This window comes from Sardina pilchardus, chromosome 21 (genome assembly GCF_963854185.1).
Source record: "Sardina pilchardus chromosome 21, fSarPil1.1, whole genome shotgun sequence".
NCBI classification, from domain to species: Eukaryota; Metazoa; Chordata; class Actinopteri; order Clupeiformes; family Clupeidae; genus Sardina; species Sardina pilchardus.
In genome coordinates, this window is record NC_085014.1 from 17,172,464 (window position 1) to 17,195,590 (window position 23,127).

The 23,127-nt window shown below is 41.9% G+C and overlaps 1 protein-coding gene across 1 annotated transcript; it reads right to left on the reverse strand.

Moving 5' to 3' along the window:
* Positions 1 to 2,742: 2,742 nt before the first annotated feature.
* On the reverse strand, positions 2,743 to 9,663 carry LOC134069345 (alpha-(1,3)-fucosyltransferase 7-like). The gene is made up of 2 exons (XM_062525305.1): positions 9,564 to 9,663; positions 2,743 to 7,042 (listed from the first exon to the last, which is right to left on the reverse strand). The coding sequence occupies exons 1-2, from the start codon at positions 9,578 to 9,580 to the stop codon at positions 5,956 to 5,958; spliced, it is 1,104 nt and encodes a 367-aa protein (XP_062381289.1). The 5' UTR covers positions 9,581 to 9,663; the 3' UTR covers positions 2,743 to 5,955.
* Between the last annotated feature and the right edge of the window lie 13,464 nt (positions 9,664 to 23,127).

A 23,127-nucleotide genomic window follows, 5' to 3' on the forward strand; every position in this document is an offset into this window, starting at 1 on the left:
ACTTTTTATCTAGCTCTGGTGTCCGTGTGTGCTTGAAGGGTACAGTGGTCTCCCTGGGGTAGATTGTGGTAGAGAGGTGGCGACAGCACCCCTTGCCTGTGACAGCATGTTTATGATTAACATTATATTAGGCTATACCCACTGAGCAAAAACTGGTCTAAAATATGTCCAGAAGACGTGGTCACCGAACTCCAGAAGACGTCTTCAGACTAGCCAGAATGAAAGTTTTTAAGACTTATTTCCTGGACGTTGAATAGATGTGTTGTGTGATATAGGCGTCGCTTGAAGACGTCTGAAAGACTTAATTAGACATCCAGAAGACGTCCTCAGAGTAGCCAGAATGGCAGAACGTCTATTTGCAACTAATTTTGGCGGTCTATAGACGTCCCGAATGGGGTCAGGCTGGACTATTGTCTCAATGCCATTTATTAACTGATTCTGGCTGTCAAATAGACGTCCAGATTATGACCTCGCAGAACGATTATTTGCAACTTAATGTTGGTTGTCTATAGACGTCCTGAACCGGGTCAGGCTGGACTATTGTCCCAGACCAGTGTCATTAATCAACTCATTTTGACTGTAAAATAGACGTCCAGATCACAGCCTGGACAGACCACTGTTTTTTGGATGTCCATAGACGTTGCTTGCTCAGTGGGTATCATATCATATCATATTGGGGCAGCTGTGGCCTACTGGTTAGGAATTCGGCTTGTAACTGAAGGGTTTCCAGGCGGACAAATGTGCGTGGGGGAAGTGGTTGAGCACTGCTCTCCCATACCAACGTCAGCTGTGTCAAGGCAGCTCACTGCTCCAGGTTAGTGTGTAGGCTACTTCACCTCACTGTGTGTTCACTGTTCACTCAAGTATCCTTGGCCGAGAAACCTGAAGGGATTTGATGGGGGAGATTGAGAACCTAGGCTGGAGAAGCAGGTAAAGAGATGTGCAGGTCCAGCCTGAGCTGCAGGGCGAAATCCAAATCAGGCTTACCCAGGTTTACCCAGGACTTTTTTTTTTAAGCAAACGTCCCCTAGCACACACCGATAATTGCAACGTTACCTGCAGTTTGTTTGAAATGCTGTGAACACAAGTCAATTGGACCTGACATGTCTTTATTAGTTGACCTTTTTAGAGATCGGTCTGTGATAAAAGCGTTGCTGCACTCTCTGGATCTTACATTTAAGTCGTATGTTTGCCATATTTGTTGGTATAGCATACAGACCAATAGCACAGATATGCTATTGGTCTGTATGCTACAGTCAACCAAAAATGATGTAACTGTGGCGCGCACTTTTACGCACGGGGCGCATCTTGAAACATTGTCTACCCCTGTTCGAATTCAACCTTTCCCAGAACGTGTTGGGTGCATGGGGCTTGCTAGTATGATTTCCTTTGCTTTTTCGGCCAGCCAAGGTCATATGACCAGTTCTGTACTTTGAAGGAAAACTGACTGAACCACAACTGTAAAATCACATTTCGATCACTGTGTATCTGTAACCTAAATGAGACCTACCTTGCTGTAACATAACATAGAAGATTAACGTCGGCGGTTCACTCCTCTTCAAACCTCGCTCCCGTGGTTACGATATAGTACTGAACGTTCCGACAGAAAGACTGATGGAGAGCTGGAAGGAGTTGGTGGCAGCCATGCAGTCAATCCGATGCAAACCCACCGATAGAAACCCATCTCGTGTAGATCCCGCTCATGGTGTCCTTTTTTTAACGTTTCGCTTCACAATATTTTGATGTGCGAAAACTGTTCTTTTATTCTTCTTTCGCTTGCATTAAAAATACACAAAATCACTCTATTCTAGGGATCACAAAATGTAGGCTATCAGAAATTGGCCGCTTGGAGGCGCAACATTTCAGCCGACATACATGCTTTATAGCCTGTCGTCTTTATTATGACAAGACAAGTCAACTTAGTTCTTGGCAAGGTTTTTTAAACAAAGTTCGAAGTTAAGCAAAACGATTTCATCTCGTAGCCTGCGTGACTTGTTGTTCTTCTTGCACATTACCGTGTTCAGTGATGCCAGTAACGCGTTAGCCTATTTTATCTAAAGACATCATTGCATGCATTTATCTAAAGACGTCATTGCATATATGCATGCTATATTATTCATTTAAATATCAGATACAGTGCTGGTGATGCAAAAAAAGGTTACATGAATAAATACAGACATAAATAACAACATACATTCATAGACCATGACTGGTAACCCAATTCCAAAGTAATTCATATTTCTAAAGAAAAGGTCTAAAACTCTATCTCCTCATTGAGGCCAGGACATCTTAATTAAGCCATTATTCAAAACTCTTTTCCTCAGTGGCTCCTTGATGGTGGGATGATTCTTTTCTGCGTTCCAGTGAAAGTTTTGGGGTTTCAAGGATCAGGCATATCAGCAATAGTTGTGGTTTGTACATTTATGTTTTTTTTTTGTTTATTTTCATTATTGATATTTTACGTAGTCATTGACATCATTGCTATTGTTTCTTGTTCTTAACATATTAAATTAAAATCTGTCAATTTTTACTGTTGTGATTCTCATATTGTGAGAGTCGCTTTGGACAACCAAACAATTTGATATTGTTATCTCTTTTTCAATTGGGCCCTGGCCAAGACGGCAGCATACAAAAAGACAAAAGACGACATTGATCAAAGGCAAAATATAGCAATTTCACCAGTGACATACACAAACTGAAACACTAGCCTATCAATTAACCAAAAAGAATAGACAGAGTGATATGATTGATTAAGAAATGCCATTAATGGTATGCATCAGCCATTTTATTCAGTATCAATTCTACACTATTCTAAGCTACATAATAATAAAGGGCTATGTGAGATCACATGTTATTATTAAAATCAGTCATGTTTCATACATTTTCTTTCTCAACATTGATTTGCTGCAATTGATACAGTTCTTGACCAGAGGATGGTGCTGTTGTATATGCTTGTCAAATGTGCAGCATACTGTATTTGAGGGGCAGTTAGAAGCGAAACTGTACTGTACAAGAGTCCGTCTACGTCAGTCATATCAGGCTCTGGTGCAGCACAGTTTCTTACAAATGGGGTTATCAGATGCAGCTAAAAGTTAACCATGGTGCAACATATCAAAATAAAAGTCCTACAAAACAAAGTAGTTTGAAGGAAGAAAACAAGCAATCTAATGGTTTATACGTACTTCACACAATCTCTGAAACACTTTGTGGCAATTATTAACAATTATTAACAATTATTGACAAAGCAATTTAGATAGGCAAAAGCACATTGTATCATTCCATTTTAGAAAAATATAGGATTAAACATTATTTAGGATTATTATGAAAGGATTAGTAATAGCCTAACCTAAGTAAGAAAAAAGAATACCCGTCAATACAAGGGTGAAATGTAATCAACATTACAGTGACCTCACATCTAAGTCATCTTCATGACACAGTGATTACAGTGAGGCAGCAATAGCTAATCCCTATTGGTCAAGCTGATGAAATACAAAGGCACAAAGTATTAAGAACCCTCAAGGAATGAGATGATATGAAATGACAGATTTCAAGGGAAAGACATTCATATGGTCTATATCAGTGTCATATTTCAAATGGTGCTGTCATGATGTTGATTTTGTTTGGCTAATAAAACGTAATTATTATCTGTGGCATCAGATGGTGTCAACTGTGTCACACCATAGACACATATGGTGTTTTAACTGAGACAATTACGTTCTCACAACGTCAGCTTTCAGAAAATGTACAATTTATAAGGCCTGAATCGTCGATGTGGCATACAGGTGGACAACAGTTGCCAACCAATATGCCAATATATATATATATATAACAACGTATTTTGTCATCTTTATTTCTCAGGATTGGAAACAATGAAATGTAGTTTGTAACAAAACACTTAATTCTATTTAGAGTATTTTACATGTAATTGCAGAAAACTCATCATCAGTTAAATATACTATCTATAACCATAACCATAAGCAACGTTTATCCTGGTTAGTCCTGGAGCCCAAGGCCAGCATCTTGGTGAACCTGGTTTTGCCAGTTACATTTAGTTTTTCTTTGCTGTTTCTTCTTATATAGGGGCTACAGTACTCCATAAGAATAGGGAGGGTCCCCGGTGATATCCCTGGGACAATTCCCTACATTCAGCTCTAAAGCTGACCTAAGTAAAAATGTGCCCATAAAAATGCCAATTGCATTACCCTTTCGGCAGAACAGCATGAAATGTAAACTATTTTTTCCCCTTTTTCTTGCAGTATACCACATTGTGACCAACCTAAAAGTGTTAAGTCCAAACGTTCTCTTTTATGATCCCCTCTGTAGGCCTTCATGTCTGAAGCTAGGAAAAAATGAAAATTACTCAACTGAGTGAGCCAAAATGGTCAACATTGGTTGTACACCCAAATTTTTGTTTGTGCCAAGCTTGTGTTTGCAAGTGAATCTGAGGATGACCGCAAGGTCGAAACGTTATCTTAATCTGCCAAATCAGAAAATAAACAAAAAAAAAGGACATCGAAAAATAATACCAAGGACTGTGCAAACGTTTTTCACAAAATCTTTGCACAAAGTCTCCTTGCAAGTTGTACCAATTTTATGTCACCCTATAGACAGTGGAGGAAGTAACTCAGTACTTGAGAAATATTTACTCTAGAAAATATGTACTCTGTGGTACTCTAGTACCACAATGACATCCCTACTTAAGTAAAAGTGAAAAGTACCTGCTTTTTAATATGCGTTTAGTATTTAAAGTAAAAGTATTTGCACAATGATTTATTCTCTTAATGTCTATATTCCAATAAACAAACAGTATGGGCTGTGGCAGTTTTAGGTTATATGGGGCTAGTTAGTTTTAGGCTAATTGTGCTTACCATCTGTGGCCCAGTTTACATTCTCATTCAATAGCCTAGCCTGATAAACCAGCCTAAATGGATTGGATGTCTAATTTAGTCTGGCCTCGATGAATGGATACAACGGAACATTGTTGATGAGCACAACCCGTTGTCTTTCAAACCGTGTCTGTGCCTATAGGCCAACGCTCCCTCAAAACCCCGCCCCAGAGCCCTCTGCCCCGCCCGCGTTGATTCAAAACACATCTCTGCGTTGTGATTGGTTTAGTTGCCATCTGCCAGATTCAGGGCAGTGTTTTCAAAATGTTCAATGGTCCGAGGCCAAACCCAAATGCAGGCAAAACATTTTGCCGTCCAGCAGTTGGCGCTGGTTTTCCAGGCTATCAATAGCCTACTGTTTGCAATTAATCCTGTAACCATTCAATTGACCAATAAATAGTGTAGTCATGCAACTGTGATTGTGTATCATACAGCTGACCAAGACCAAGAGTATCTCTCATCATCTCTCATCATACTGTGACCGTCATGGAGCACTGTATTGTATGTGGTGATAACAGAAGACTAGACTACTCTAATCAATTGCCATCAATGCCAATCCAGGCATTGACAGGGTTCACATTAGTCTGGTTTTCACCATATTAAGCTCAACCTTTTAAGATTGAGCATTAGTCTGGGGAGGCTGCGCTTTGTTTCTACTGCACAAGAGGCGTGATCAATGAGCATCGTTCAAATGACTCCATACGCTTGGATAGTCCTTCAACCAATCAGACCAATGATCTGGTGCTTCTTTTGGATGAGCTAGTTTCCGATTGGAGCCAAAGGTTCTGGCAATAAACAGAGGAGATAGATCTGCTGGTTTCCAGCCTGAGTGCCGGGCGAAATTCAAATGTCCCGGAAGTTCAGGCAGGGTTCACCCAGCCTAGGTTCACATCACACCAATGCAGCAATGCCATGTCATACACAAAATACAAAAACATCTGATGCAGTGGAAATCTTTCACTAAAACCATATCATAACTGTAATATATGGATATAAAATTATACTAAAAACAAGCATCACTTTGTGAATGACACTTTCTCTCCGTTTTGCTGAAACAGTATTGATTTATTCATCTACTCCACTCCCAAGCCTGCAAGTCCTTATAGACCTGTTTAGGTTGCAGACGGTCAGTCATGTTGCAAATTGAACACATGATCTGCTCCCACCCCCACCCAGTCTGAACGCTGTAATTCAGGTGCCAGGTAAAGTATGATGCATAGCGTTCCTTATCCTCGGCCAGGTCCTTCAGGAACGTCCCCAGTTCCTCCACAGAACTGAAGTCGTCCACATGGATGAAGGACCCTTTTGGTGCCACCGCCTCGTAGTCCGCCCGGGTGGCCCCCAAAACCACCGGCACGGCGCCACCCAACAGGGCGTTCTTCCAGAACTTCTCGGTGATGTAGTCCTTGAACTCGGAGTTCTCAAAAGACAGGTAGAAGTAGCAACGGGAGATTGTGGGGAGCAGACTGCTTTGACTCAGATGCTTATTAAATGGATGACCATATACATCCACTTGAATGACGTTCTTAAGCTGATTGTACACAGATGTTCTCCTATGTCTGGGTAAAAAGTTGCTCACAACCCAACATGCCAGTGAAGACTTATGTTTTGGTATGAAATCACCAACCGTCATACCCTTCACCGGCGCCTTTGGCACGAGCCTTCCATATGGTATGTAGAAATCGGAGTTCCGTTTGTAGGACATGGTGTAATTGAAGTAACCTGCAAAGGGTCTCAAGTTCCCATTGTTCTCAGGGCTCTCCAGCGAGAACCAGACCCAACGCTCGTGCTGAGACCGTGGGTGATCTGTCGGCAGCCTCTGGCTGTGCTCGATCAGCTCCCGGTTGTGGAAGACGACAAAGTCTGCCTTGTGGAACCAAGAGCGATTGGCCACCAGGATGCAGTTCGGAATGCTGTAGGTCTCGCTGCAGATGTTTGGGTTGAGCTGTGTGGAATACCCAAAGGGCCAGTGCCACACCAGAATCATTGTACTGGTAGCATTGACAGTAACAATGAATGGCTTTTGCCTGTGGTGAAATGCTTGCCTATGGTAAAATACATAGGTAGCGAAAATAATGGACAAGAGGAGAAACAAAAATATCTTGCGGCAAATGGAGAGATATTGAGTGCCTTCTTCCTGGTGATGGCTTTCCTGGCTGAGAAAGCAGAGAACATACATACACACAACATTTAGCCAATACTCTCAACCGAAAGACACTTACTGAGCACATTGCTGAAAGGTGCTGATAAATATTCCAGGGGATATCGTTGCCCACATAACAGCAGTTTAAAGCAACACTGAAGAGTTTTTTGTGTCTTAAAATAATTTTCCCAAAATAATTTTCAGTGGTTCATCAACTCGGCACTTCTGCATTCACTTTGTGGCCCTCTATTGGTTATAACCGCACTATGTAAGTTTCCCAGATCGGTAGCAGTTCTGTATTACGATGGAATGAGACATAAGAAACTATACATTTGACTTGCTTCCGTGTCGCGATACATCATTTCATAAAATCATGCAACATACTCTGTGGACGTCTTTATTTGCTGGATAAACAAATCGTTCGTGTGACAGAGGAAAAGTGCTTTAATGTTGCTTTAAATGAAGACCACCCAATTGTGTGCCTCTTATCATATACCATTTTGAGTGTCTTGCCCATCTGTCAGTCTTTGTAAATGCAGCCATTGCTGCATAGGCATACTTCCTCATAGTTCACTAGCTATTGTTATCAATTTTCAGGTTGTCTTTTTCTGTAACTCAATGGTATCACAAAAACAGCAGATGACAGAGAGTTAAAATACTTTCAATTAAAGCCCTGTCAAACATGTGTAGACATTAAAGAGTAGCCATTTCTTTGATATTTTCACTTTGTTATGCCTAAGTGCTATTAAGGTCTCCACATATGCATCGTTTAAGTTCATGTTCGAACACAATTACAATGCACAATTCAGTGTATTCAGTTACCAATATTCAGCCATGTTTCATTTCTGCTATATTTGTGGTTATGGCCATCTGTGATTGCACAATTTCCTCAAGTCTATAAGGCATACACTACCAGTCAAAAGTTTGGACACACCAACTTATTCATGTTTTTTTTATACACTTTCACTTTCTTTACAGAGTGTAACAAGATAGAAAGTTGTGTAGCACACATACTGTAGCACGTCACATGATGTAGTAAGAAAGAAAGTACAAACAAAGTCTATTTTTACACCTTCTGCTTAGTCTCTCAACCAACTTGATTCAGTCACCTGGAATGGGTTTCCAATAGTCTAGAAGGAATTCCAATACATTTGTTGTATACGAAAGAGCAGAAGTGGTGATTTCCAATGAGACTACGCACTTGTCTGTACAATCAAGTATGCACATTTTAAAAATCATAAAATTAAATCAAATTGCATCATATTTACAGTCTATACCGCACTGCATTCACCTGCACACCCACTCTTGTATTACTCTCAAACCCATGATCACATTGATATGGCACGCATGTCAGATGAAAGACGAGACACAGAGCTATCCATTCATATCAAGTATATCGATCCTTCTGGGTTATAAAAACAGAAGAAGTGACAGAAAAAATAATTTAATTTAGCTCGACTTACCCCACGCTTTTGTGTCTTTTTGTGGCAAGTTATGTTCATAATAGCAAATTCCTGCATGTAATTCAAGACACACATTGCATCCCAATTTGTTTGACAAAGAAACACTTTTTTTCCCTTTACGTTTTTCATTGTAATGCCGAAAAAACTTGACCCGAGGAAGAAACAATTAAATTTTATGTTATGTTTTATGTTATGCGGTAATGTTTTTGCTTGGCGGAGGTTTGAGCTTTGTATTTGTAACCATATTATTAAAGTGGCAGATCTAGGTAGCCTAGAATGCTGAAAAAAACAATATAGAATGTTTGAATTGCACTTACTGTACAATGACCAGGATAAACATAGACTGTTCTATATATACAGTCTAATAGGATAAAGTTTGCAACTAAAGGTAGTGAGAATGCCCTTTAAATAGTCTAGGGCTCATCGGTTTAATGATGCCAAAAGCATGCAGTCATAAAGGTAAATGATGAAAAATATAAGAGAACATCTAGGCAATATATGAAGAGTTCTTTTCCAAAACGCTATAAATCCATTTTTGAAAACATTTAAAAATCATGTTATTTAATTGTGTATTTCCGGTAATATCAATAAAACATGCAGTTGTTTTGTTTTGATTGAGTAAAGATAAATCAACTAAACATAGTTTAGTTCCACTGAAATTACTTGAAAATAAAATAAAATAAAATAATTTATGAAAATTCATTAAAATGGTGGATGTGGCGTTTTGGAAAAGAACTCATATTCTTAAAGAACTTTGTAGAGCAATACTTCAGACAAACTATGGCAGAACACAATGATATAGTTAAAAAAATGAGTGTGTGTGTGTCCAAACTTTTGACTGGTAGCGTACATCTTAACAAAACTTGAAACAATACAAATGTTTTAAAATTGGGTAATAAAAAGTAGGCCTACCCAGTGAACTCAGACAATGTATATCCATGAATAATAAACTAATGCATGAAGATGTACATTTGTGAAAGGCTACTCTTGTCACCATTAATACAGTAAACCACCATAGGAGGGATTGTTTGCAATGAGAGTTGACATCTTAACAGAAGTCGAGGTCTTTACCTTGATGAAGACTTCATGGTAGATATGATCTTTCATGCCCTGCGTCACACTCTTCTTCTTTCTGTTTTGCTCTTGACACTAATCGGCTGCACACCGACCAGAGTCTCACCAAAAAGAACAGACATTTCCCAGAAGCAGCTATACCCTGCCTTGTAGTTAAGCCACAGACACTTTTTTTTTAGGCTATCTCAAAAAAATGTATAGTGTGTGTGTGTGTGTGTGTGTGTGTGTGTGTGTGTGTGTGTGTGTGTGTGTGCGTGCGTGCGTGCGTGCGTGCGTGCGTGCGTGCGTGCGTGCGTGCGTGCGCGTGTGTGCAAGATGTGCACCACCAGAAACAGCTCTCATTGTGGTTCAACCACTGATAGACGTTCTCAGGCTCCTGCTATGTATATAATCATAGTGTGTGTGTGTGTGTGTGTTTGTGTGTGTGCTTACTTGACTTGTGTGTGTGTGCATTAGGGCTGCTTGATTATTGTAAAAATCACAATGTTGTTCAATATTGAGATCCCGATAATATTAATAAACATGATTACTCAGTGATTTTGTAACTATCATCCATATTCAAAATGTACCTTTTTTTTGAATTTCGAATATAATCCAACAGGAAAAATGTAAAAATATAATGCACACAACTCAAGACAAATGGAAACTGTGTGTGGTCTGGTGTTTTTTTTTTTTTTTTCTGCTTCTCAGAACAAGTGGTGTCGTTTTTTTCCAGTCTTTGATGCACGCACAAAGGAGGACACTGGGTTTCAGCCATTCAATGCTTGGTGGTAATCAAATGTAAAAGTTGCATGGTTTAATTTTCGAGTCACAAGAATAGATATAAGATAGATGTCTTTCAAATAAGCACTGACTGCATCTATGATTCAGTGTTTATGTTTGTTTATTTCACTGTATGGTATTTAACAGACAAAAAAAGTTTAAATAAATAGATCAACTGTTCAGCATTTGATAAAGATGAGTAGCAAAGGCATGTGAAATAGCCTACACACACTCTAAGGCCCAGTTCACATCAAAGATTCGTGACTAGATGAAACCATTGAAGGCAGTGGCGGTTCTAGACTGAATTACTCCCCAGGCGAGATCCTCCACGAGCGCCCCCATGAGTGTTTTTTGACGCACTTTGCGTCAGTCGGGCTCATAGGGTTAAGCGCTCGTGCCGCCCCATACAAGATGCCGCCCCGGGCGACCGCCCGGTTCGCCCGTACCTAAAACCGCCACTGATTGAAGGAGTTGCAACGATGTGAATTCCGCAGCCTGAGCTGTGCGGTCGCGGCCGTGACTCGCAGTTTCCCCAAATGTCACTGTAACAAGGTAGCACTCACAAAAACTTTTCGGAGGTCGCAACAAAGCAGTCATTTAGGGAAGTAAATGGGCGCTCCCTTCTCCAGTGGCACGACCCTGACAAATGTGCGCAAGGGAGATGTGTAGGCTAATGATAATTCATTTGACTGTAAGGTATAATAACCCCAAATCGAATAAAATATCATTAAATCATTGTATTGGGTCCTCCTCACAAGGCTCACATGAAATATCTAGCTCTCAGTTTCAGTAAGCAAGTAGTAGTCTAGATGGAAACAGCACCCCCCGGCTTTTTTTATGCCACCTGGTTGTTTAGAATCCTTAGTGAACCGGCGTTTTTTTCCACCTACCCCGGGTGGTTTTCAAGTTGAGAAATGTCTACTCTCCAAGAAAAAACACCCCTCGTCAAGTGTTTTTTTGACAGCTGACCAATGAACGAGAGTTTGCGTCATAGTGAAACTTTATTGAAAGTTCTTTTTTCAGAAAAAAAATGGCGACCAAAACAAAGTAAAAAGATGCCAGCCGAACAGCTAGTTGTTCTTGTGAGTGAACATGTAGAGCTATACGACATGACCAACAAGTTATACCACAACATTTACCATAAGGAGACCATCTGGAGGTCGATTGGTGGGATTTTGGGCCATAATTGTAAAAATTAATTCTCCGTTTTCATCCGCTCACCTGGCAAGCTAAGCTAACCAGTAGCAATCACGTAACGGTACTTCTGCTCTAGAACGGCAGTTGTCATGGGAATTGAAATTAACGTTCGGTGCCGTTTTGGAGGAATAAAAAAAACCCTGTCGGCTTTCTATCTTTTAAAAAAACACCCAGGTCAAGTGTTTTCTGTAAATAAAAACCTCCTCGTGTGAACACCTCAGTGTCTATTTTCAGAATCTGCCAGGTACCAAGCTGAAATAATGTCCCAAAGGCTTCATTTTTAACCCTTTGTTGCACCCGACCGGAACCCGAAAAACCGAATAATTATGTAGAAAGAGGCATAACATTTGAAGTAAACAACATACAGAGCCAAATGAACACACTTTTCAACAATAGCCTATAGCCCTGTTGAGAGAAACAAGAGGAGCCTTTGCAGTCATTGGAATGGTTATTTGACTTATTTTGGGTTGATTATGACGGCTGTCTCACTTCCCCCTAGCGCCTCTGAGCGGAAAAACCATGCATGCAAGTTTTGTGCCACCGGGACTGCCCTACTGCAAACATGGTAGCTGGTGTCCTTACCAAGTACAGTGATGAAGGCTAAATTTGAGAGGCCCAAGGGGCATTTGTTTGGAGAGAATTTTTTTTGTTTGTTTACCACCACTATAGAGAGCTATAAACATGTTTTTGAGTGGGAGTGTAAAGCATATTTGATAAAGATGAGTAGCAAAGTCATGTTAAATAGCCTACACAATCATGTCATATTAGAACGTGTGTGCCTCCATGCACTAGGATGCTATTGTGAGCATGCAGAACATTAATTCTGAATATCAACCATGTCACTGATACAACATAGCCTAATATTTGATAATGTCAGATAGACCAAATAATACCTAATAGGCTCTAGGCCATATTCCTAACAAGCAGGTGAACAGACAGGAGATTGGAGGAAGATTGTAGGAACCCACGGTGAAGTTTTAATTTCTGAGAGCACCAACATTGGGATGAAAACCTAAAGAGAATGATGTTCATTGACCTACAGAATAACACCAACAAAAGGCTACCTGGAACCTGAGCCCACATTTTTGATATTGTTGCCCATGTTGATGTATATAGGCACAGAAAAGCACACTGTTTTTTTCACTATATCATGGTGAATACCTGTACTAGCAGCAACACATGTGCAAACAGCTTGACTTCATTCAGACTTTTTTTCCCCATACAGACTGGGGATGAATCAGATATTTGGCACACAAGGAGAGGAATACAAGGACTGCCAGGAGAATGTGTTGGTATGTAGGATCACGTCACAATCCAAGGGGTTCTGTGGATGGGTGGACTCAAGTTTAAGTATCAATATATCTGAGTGTGTGTGTGTCCGTGTGTACATGCCTGCAGGTGTATAAGTGTGCATACACCTGTTTTGAAAAAGTATAAGTGTGCACACACACACACACACACGCACACACCAGCCACCCCAAAGTCACGTATTTTCTAGTTTGTGGCTACAGATGCCAACATCATCATTAATTCATAAGAACACGTCCCACTCACCACAGCCCTGTGTGGTTGGGACGTGTCTGACAAAAGGAGGGGGAAAAAAGCCTGTCGAGCCGACCTACATATGGGAGCGTTATACCCATCGCAACCCACCGACCACACTCATTAACGGCATCACCCTCTATGCTCAACCCTTCCTGTCAAATATCCTCCGTCAGCTCCCCGACGCAGGCTATCACCAGCTATCCCGCGTGCTATTAATAGTCGACTTCACCTTAGCCTTTGAAGCTGCTCTGCATCGTGAGATGGGTTGACATAGCTCTCCCATGTAACTGGGTTTCATCTCAATGCAAGGGTAGAGGAGGAGGGGAAAAAAGTTCTACATTTTGAGCAGTGAAGTTGGTGAGGAACCAAACTATTAGTTTATTTCAATCTCAGAACTAGATTTGTACATAGCTGCAATTCCCTGTTGTAGGAATTCACAATGGAGGCCTATTCTCTGTCTCTTCCCTCTTTCTTATTTTTTTTCTTTGTCTCTTTTTTCCTTTTTCACCTCAACCTGTTTGTCTGTTTGCCCAGCTATGACATTTTCCTTAAGGGTAGTTTTCTGAATGCTCAAATAAGTTGAGGAAAGTTTTCACCCAAGAATGTTTTCAAATGTCCAGCAGGGAGCAGTATTCACTCAAAATGAAAGTTTATCCATGGAAATCAACAGAGCTGTACAAAAGTGTCAAATTACATTTAAATTTTTTTGCAAAGCTCTAAACACATGCTTGTGCATTAGAACACATTTTGTACTTGCGTAATGGTTAGCGGCTCAAAGTAAACACACATAAAGCACATACTGTAAGACAATGACTCAAAACTGATCATACTTTTTTCATCTGATGTGGCACAAGTAAATGCTGAATCCATTGAGTATTTCTTTTTTTCTTTTTTTGATGGAAAAGTCATTTACTGTATAGTAAACAATACACATCTCTCCAGGAGCAATATGCCCTGAACACTGTTTTCTATTTTGTGTTGACTATACTCAGTAGTGTTTTCATTTAACTGCTTTGTGTACTGTGTGATGATGTTTGGTTTTGAGCACAGGTCAAACTGGTCTGAGGTCAGCTTTTTAGGTTGGTAGAAAGCCCGTTGTGGTTGAAACGTGTCTGACAAAAGGGGGGGGGGGGGGGGGAAGCCTGTCGAGCCGACCTACATACAGTATGGGAGCGTTATACCCATCGCAACCCACCGACCACATTCATTAACGGCATCACCCTCTATGCTCAACCCTTCCTGTCAAATACCTTCTGTCATGGCATTGGAATGTGTCTGCCAAAAGTGTAAGTGTGTGTGTGTGTGTGTGGGGGGGGGGGGGACCTGCTCGAGGCCTCATAGCCCTGTTTTGTTTGTGAAGTCACACAAGGTAAGCCACAAGAAGCGTCCATGGCCAATGCCAAGCACTTCATGGCACAGAGAACGAGGTCCGAGGTCAGCTCGGTGAGTGTGTCTGGAGACGCCGAGAGGGCGGTCAGTCGGTCGTTCGTCCAACGCAGCAACTCTGCAGTACACCTGAAGCGGGGCTCCAACATGACATGACTGCCACACAGCCGCTTATGTCTTCTCTACATCCGAGCCAGTGTTGGTCATGGCTTCGTTGTCAGGGTAGGCTTGCCAGTGGTTGACGGAGGCAGCCTCCACTTCCTCCACATGTGGCAGAGAGGAAAGCTCGAGTGCAGTTGCCTCGCAGAGCAAGGTGATGGCCAAGTACCTAGCGCAGGGAGGCACAGCATCGCAGTGGTGCTTTGTTGTGCTGTGAATCTCCCAGCGGGCTATTTAGTTATGGCCTGTGGTAGAATGTTTAGAAAATAATTATGTATGTTGTCAAGAAAAGCAGAACCATAAAATAAAAATTAACTTGAATGGAAGTCACCTGAACTTGAATTCCATATATTTACAGTATATAACCAACGTCCATACTTCCTTTCAATGTTTACAGGTATATGTGGGCATCCAGAAATGTAGGCAACATTACACACCAGCCATTTTCATTCAATTCACTAAAAGCACAGACTAGTAACACACCACAAACATACAAATGGTTGAGTATGTCAGGTTGAGATATGGTTAGCTCCAAGCCACACTGTCTTGCGACTGATAAAAAACGCTGCCTTGACTTTGCCGACAGGCGACTTCAGTCTGACGAACAGAGAACAAACAAGGACAAAGCTGTGTCCTTCACTGTACACCATCTGTTACCCCATCATACAAATTATGTTGATTTACATTTTTAATGCAAACAAATAACCATGACCACCTCCATAATCTTGATCCATGTCTCCCTTTGCCCTTAAAACAACTTCAATTTGTCAGGCTCCAGGTTGTACCAGGTGGGGGAAGTGATCTACAGGGATGACTGCCCCTGTTTACTCTAATTAATATCACTCACAGCTGGATCCAGTTAGCTGTTAAATTCACAACTGTGCTATTAAAAGCCACAGCTCTAGTCTAATATATCGGTCCACTGCCCAATATGTCATAATGTCATGTCTTCAGTATCTGTCAGTCTATTTGTTTGTTCATCTACAGACACCGCAAACCTGTAAACATGTAAACATGTGTCAAATTTCCGTGCGATGAAATAAAATAACCTGTCATTTATCCTTGCTCAAAGAGAGCTTCTTTTACTCAAATTGCGAGCACCAATTTGAATCTCTAGCTGAGTCAAAATAGCCTCTTTCACGCAAAAACATATCAGCAGAAAATCTGGACTTGGTGTGAAAGGGCCTCAAGTCAATAGCAATGGCAATAGCAACTCCACTTTTATGAAGAGATCCATTCTTCACCATGGAAACACTGCGCACTTCTGCACACCCTGCACTGCCCTCCTGGAGTGGGATGGAGTCAGGCTCCATGTTGTTCTCCCATCAGCAAACACAACATCAAAACAGGTTATGTTATTACACAACTGAGCAATGCCCAGTGTTATAGTATTGCCTGTTGTGCTTTTGCCTAAGCGCTGTGTGTATTTTTCTCCCCCTCAGAAGTGGAGCTATGAAGTCCCTCTCAGCTTGTAGGACAGCAGACTCATGTCAGGAAGTGAGAAGGGCTCGGAGGGTCTTTCAGCGACAGCAGTGGTGTTGCATGGGATGAAACCATCAGTTTGACTACAGGCGTCCGGTCCACTGCCATGCAGAGTGTGTGTCAGTGTCCTCCGACCTGTTTCATCAGATGGAGGCCTACTATACCACATGGGAGATCTGCTGTAGACCGAAGGCAACGCTGAGAAGTGCTGTCCTCTGAAACTGCCACATTAGGTGTCAGCAGCCAGACCCTCTTCAAAGACATTTTTTTTTAATCTCTTTTTAACCATTTATCGGTGGTTAAGATAGGCATCAGCAGTGGAGGTGATAAAAATCGGCAGAAAATGAAAAAAAAAAAATTACAAATCTGCAAAAACTCAAAGGTGGCAATTTCAGACTGTTTCAGTTTGATTCCCATCATTGTACCATCTGTTAGCCTTGAAGATTATGTCAGGATATACACACATGCCCACAACCTTGATTTATGAAGCATCAACAGTCTCTAAACATATAAAGAGGTTTATATAAGGAGATTTATTAAAATAGAGAATTTCTGAGAAGTGCAGTTTTTCTGTGCTGCAAAGGAGAAGTGAATTATTCTCTTTAGGATATAAGACATCTCTCTCTCACACACTCTCTCTCTCTCTCTGCCTCTCCTCTCTCTCTCTCTCTCTCTCTCTCTCTCTCTCTCTCTCTCTCTCTCTCTCTCTCTCTCTGCGTGGGGTTGATAAGTCGTCAGGGTCTCAAAGGCAATAAATCATTTACAGGCCCAGTCACGCCGGGCTCCAGAGTCATCTCCATAACCCAAAAACCTGAATATGCATATATAGGACCATTGAAGAACACTGGTGTCTGACCGAACATCAGGTCCATGAGACGGAATGGGCCCCACGCTTGGTCTTAGACTGGTGTGTGTTGTCTGATCATCATGATAAGTTCCGACGTGTGTCTCAAAATAGGACATGTAAGACCTTTCTGTAGACAGGCTGATTCTTCATTATGAAAAATATATGTGGATTTATTGTCAGGACGTCCTTTGTGTAAAAGTAATCACATACAGTAAGTAGTTTGTGTGGTTTATGTACAGTAAGCGAGTAAGAGTTTTTACGGTATAATTGACATGTCCTTTAAAAACTGCTTTAGTGTTTTTGCTTGATTGCATCAGTGGTCATTCCTTGTCATCATAGAAGATCCTGTATATTGGTTATGTCTTCCACAAGCTTATACAAACATTTCCACTCTATAATGTGCTGTATATACATCCTTCCAACAGTATATTTCTTAGTGTGGGTAATTTGGAATGAATGGCACGTCACGCAAGTTTTTAACACAGTAGCCCAAAACGGAATGACACAGTGGACGTTAATGAGGGCCTGGCAGACCCGAAGAGAAGAGGGGTTTGATCTGAGAGCAGTGCTCTAATGTCATGCTATGCTCACAATCTCACACCCACAAATTCATTTGCACCTCAAAATATGTGGCTTTGTTACGATGTAAGGTCACTGTCACAGCCCACACTCACGTTAATGTTCTCTCTAAAACCAACCAAAGGTCCAGTTTAGAAAGTCATCGTGGTACGTACAAATGGGTAAATGTTTTTCCCTTCCAACCACTTTTTTACTGTAATATATAAATGGATAGATAAATACACTGCACTGATGCAAAATTCCACTTACTATCATCCCCAACTGAAGAAATTGTGTGAAGGTCATGAGTTATTAAATGATTCTCATCCAGATATTTTCTGTAGGCCTTTGAGATAGCTATTGGAATTTAAAATCTTGTACTTCTATACAACTAATATGTACTTGCCCAATGAACAAAGAAAGATGTCTATTGGTTTGCAAGAGCATTACCAAATTCGCTTCAGGAGTCTTGGATGAGCATTGAAGTAAACTACCCACTGTTATAGGCACGTATCTCCGTGTGTGTGTGTTTGTGTGTGGGGGGGGGGGGGGGGGGGGGGGGGGCGTGTTTGAGAGAGATGTGTTCAATGTTCAATGTGTGTGTGTGTGTGTGTGTGTGAGTGAGTTCAATGTGTGGGCGTGTGTACAGTATGTGTGTATGGTGTGTGTCTGTCTGTACAGTAAGTGTGTGTGAGAGAGTTCACTTGTGCTGAATTTCCCCCTCACACTAACAGGGCTCATTACTGTCCTCCTCACCTCTCTGCAAAACAAGATGGGGGACAGATACACTTCTCCCATCTCCACACACACACACTCTCACAATGTCCATTGTGTTGAAATTGACAATTTCATTTCAACTTAATACTGACAATTTAGCACTTTAATCAGTTCTAATATTAGTTTGATGTTCTGTGGTGTTGTAAATTGAAAGAGATTAAACTTTGAGGCTGATTTGTTTGTCTGCTATCTGCTCTCTCTCTCTCGCACGATAGAACGGGGAAAATGTTATTTGCAATGATTTTGCTTATAGATGTACTGACAACCATTAAGCATCAATATGCTTTGAAAGGGCAGGCAACGAGGAAATCATCAAACACTTACCGGTATGTGTCACCTCTCACAAGTGTAGTCAGTAATTACAACGCTTGCTTGCGTACTCACTTGCGGATCTAGGAGGAGTGTGTTGTGTGTTCTTGTCATTTGTACAAATTAACCCCTAAATGATTAGTGATGACCAGTTTAGTAAGGAATCTGGCATAATGATTCAGATTCAGATTCAAGGTGCTTTTTTGGCATGACAAAGGGTAGCCTATTCATATTACCAAAGCAGCATAATGTTTGTATACAGTAACTGTGCTATCTCTAATTGAGTTACACTTGTGTAACCCTTAAGATTGCTCACACTTTTTAAAATTGAATATATCTAGTATTGTCAAAAGTCTGCTTCTCATAAATCATGATCATGTGTCAGACTCAGTTCAGCATGTAATCACTTGTTAGTTACTCCCAGTCACTCCTTCACAACAGTGAGTGAATGGTCACTTCTTTCTGACCTGGCTGTGCTGTCAGGCAGTTGATGTGATTCTTGGGCTGGCTGGTCAGGCACTGAACTTGAGCGATTTAAGAGTCTTTCTGCCACCGTAATAAATCACCCCAACAACAACAACAACAACAACAACAACAACAAGACGTGTCAACTCTGCACACACTCTTAACACAAATTACAAATATCACCCACTTAAAGGCACACCGCCAGTCAATGATATGACGGCAGGCCGCTCTCCAGACGACAGAGAGGCACTTGTACGGGTATTTTGACAGATTCCAAATTTTGTTGATGTGGTGTCTCGCCATCCAGCCGAGCCAACGTCCAAATGTTTGGCTCTTATCGTGGATCACTCGCCCGCCGCTCCCACGGAGCACAAAATTAATCTGTGTCAGATGCAATCTGGGCCTGACGGCCGCTTAAGAGGCTAAGAGCTGCGGCCACCTGGACCCCACTGACCCAAAGCCTGTTATAGTAAGACTTCTGAGCTTGGCTCCGAGCGTGTTTTGCATCTTAGGCTAATTAAAACACCGGGATTAGCCTTAATCTATCGCAGGAAAAAAATGCGGTGTTTGAAACGATGCCGCATTACGTCCGAGGCAAAGCAGGGATGTTCGGCGGGCCCCCCATATGGGGAAGTGGGTAATCTCTCTCAGCTGCTTGCATTGGTGATCCGATCTCCTGCTAGGCACTGTCAAGAGTCATTAACGTCCTCCTGAGGATGGAGGTATCGGCCCATTACTCTGCTCCACGCGGATGACAACATCCTGGAGAGAAAGGCATTTGTGCATTCAGCAGCTGTCACAGGCATGCCACTCCTGACAGGGTGTGTGTGTGTGTGTGTGTGTGTGTGTGTGTTTTCCACTCCATGGGGCATCACCCGACTTTAACAGGGCCACATTGATGGAAATAATGTGCTAACCCGCTTAGGTAAGGTGTAAGGTGAAGCCACGAGTGTGTCCATCCATTTGTCAAATTTCATGTGTGTGTCTGCGCGCGCGTGCCTGTGTGTGCATGTGTGTGTGTGTGTGTGCGTGTGTGTGTGTGTGTGTGTGTGTGTGTGTGTGTGTGTGTGTGTGTGTGTGTGTGTGCGTGTGTGTGTGTGTAGCCTGCTGCGATAAGGCCATACACGGTGACCGTGATGATGACAGTGCAGAATTGCCACACCATATGGAAACAGCTGCACTAATGTCTGCATTATAAGCCGGGCGGCCTCATAGGTGGCTGCGCACTGATCTGCTTATGAGAAGCGCTCGAGTCCCGCCCCCCCATCCCCCCCCCCCCCCCCCCTTCCCCCGGTCCAGTGAGCGGAACACAAGAATGTCCTTCGCCTCCACGTACACCCCACCGGTCACTCACTCTCTGGCACATAGCAGAGCAAGGCAGAGCAAGCTGGCAAAGGAGACATCAACAGCGGAAATGGGAGGCTTGCCTTCAGGGCTGTTGCTCAATGATCTGAAAGGCAGAGGACCTGCTGGTTCCTTGGAGTGCGTCAACAGAAGCATGTGAAACCCATCGGCACTATTCTTGTCGGAATACTGCTAATATAACACACACACACACACACACACACACACACACACACAGTGTTACAAATTTGAGTTGAATATAGAGGCAAATCCATCCCCTCCTCTCCATCGAGGTCATCCAGGGCAAGCGATGTTTGCGTAAGGCGCCCGGCATCATCAAAGACTGATCTCACCCTTACCACTGACTGTTCATCCCACACCCCTCCGGGAGGTGTTACAGGTCTCTCCGCACACAAACCAGCAGGTTCAGAGGAAGCTTCTTTCCTGCGTCTGTCACCCTACTGAACTCTGGCTATGCATCCCATAATAATCACCCTACTGAACTCTAGCTCTGTATCCCAGTGACAACCAACCAACTTCCCTCACCCCTCCCCCACCCAATGTCTCCTTGCCTGTGCCTGTTGAGGTGTCCATGACCATGGCAACCTTGACAGGGACACCAAGAAGGCAGACATCCCCAGCCCTGACTACAGTATGCACCACCTGTCTATACTTTGTATAGTTGTGAAGTGGGGGGGAGACGCGCTCACACTATATCGCCTTCTAATAAATCCAAGTCTTTCAACTGGGTGCTGAATCCCAGGTAAAACATAAAACATAACACATAAAACATAAGGCGAATAAAGTAAGGAAAATCTGAAGAGTGCTGTCCTTTGTTTCTTTCTTTCATTTATACTTTGTATAGCACATTGCACTTTTCTGCTTTTTTACTTGCTATACTGGAGCTCTAAAATTATTTGGCCAAATTGTTTGTCAGTTCACCAAATGAGTACAAGCATTACATGACAGCTTAACAGCCCCTCCACTTTACTGAAGAAAGAGCTCACTCACTCATGGTTTACAAGTTGGCTAATATGGGGAGGCTGTTGAACCTGATCACGTCTCATCTGATGACGTCTAGTCGCTGTCTCCTGTGGCAGTGTTATAGCTGCTTGTGTTTTTCCTCCACTGGTCTCCATTACTTTAATCTGCTTTGCAAACCCAATGAAAGCTCTAAGATCACTGGGACTTCAGGTCTGCCGCAAATTCTCATGGCGGCCATTCATGTATTGAATAACACAGCTGTGTTCTGCCATTCTGAAAACTAAATAGGAGTTGGATCACGCTGTCCATTCCTTTTCATCAACCTCATCAACAGGGGAAGCAAAAAGACATGTCCTACAGGGCTCTACAGACACTTAACAGTGAGGAAGCGATCACCGCTAACCTCATAAAGCGCACTGGCAGATCTGGTTTTCTGGTCCAGCTATCCAAGAGCAGAGACGCTAATCCTGCCATAAATCCTGACCCCACCTGTCTACGAGACGGCCGTCCAGAGGCTGCCAAACCCCAGCTCCCACCTGCAAAGAGGATATAAATAGAGAAGCAGACGCACTGATGAATGAGCATCAGTCTGATACAAGATTGCAAAGTTTAATTGATTAATCGATTCATTAATTCTGCCTTTACCAGGTCAAATTTTGAAATCACAAATAGCTGTGGTAAGATTGGTTTTCTTTCTGAGTGTGTCAAATGAGCCACCTGTTAAGCTGGTAGCAGCAGTTCTGTTGAGAGAAGGATATGTATAGTGTTTATAATCACTGTTTAATGTGTATGTTTATTTCAAAGTCATTGTTCTTGTTATATTCATATCCATGCAGTTTCATGATTAGGAATGTTCACCTCTTGGACCTATCACAACTGATTAGACCAGATCAGAACAAAGATCTTCTATGATACAGTACACTGTAAAAAAGGAAAACAGGGCTGTTCAATTTATCAAACCGTATTATGTTACAATTACATAAAACAGTCCAGTTTTGAATGAAATGCAAGTTCCAATCAAGTAATCCATTTCTTCCAACTAAATTTTGCAAGATGAGCGTATATACTGGCATGGGTGTAGATTTGCGTGGGGACCCAATTCATGTACACACCAATGTCAAATGACGACTGAAATGTCCCCACCGATATTCAGGTTGAATCTCATGACTACACAAAGGGTTAAATCATTTCCCACATCAGTATCACTTCACAAAATCTGGTTTGCTTTTTGATTGGCTTAGCTTCCTGTTGTATCTAATGTTTTGCTTTAGGATAATAAATCATGCTTTGTTGTTCCCACCATGAGTGTATGAGGTATTGAACATGCACAAAGTATCAGTAGTTTTAAAGCTCGAGTTCTCAACATCAGTGAATGCTGATACAACCAGGGGTATAGTCGTGGAGGCTAAACGCAAGTAAACCCCCTGAAAATCTCAGCAGTCAACTCTCTTTCTCTAAGTTGCAGTTTGGAAGTAAAAGTTGTTAAAATTCATACTTTATAGCCAAGAAGACTCACTGAGTTAGATGTTTATATTTAAGACATGATTGTCATGGACATGCTGAGTCCAGAGTTGAGATAAGAGCACAGAGGGCTATCACCATCACAGGTTCATTATTATTGGCCTTAGTGATTCCGGTACACTGGTAATCTATTCACAGTCACGCTCACACTATTTAACATACACATCAGGTAAATGACTGTAATCAGATTCTATTAGGCACTGCCAGAAAATGTGACTCTAATTG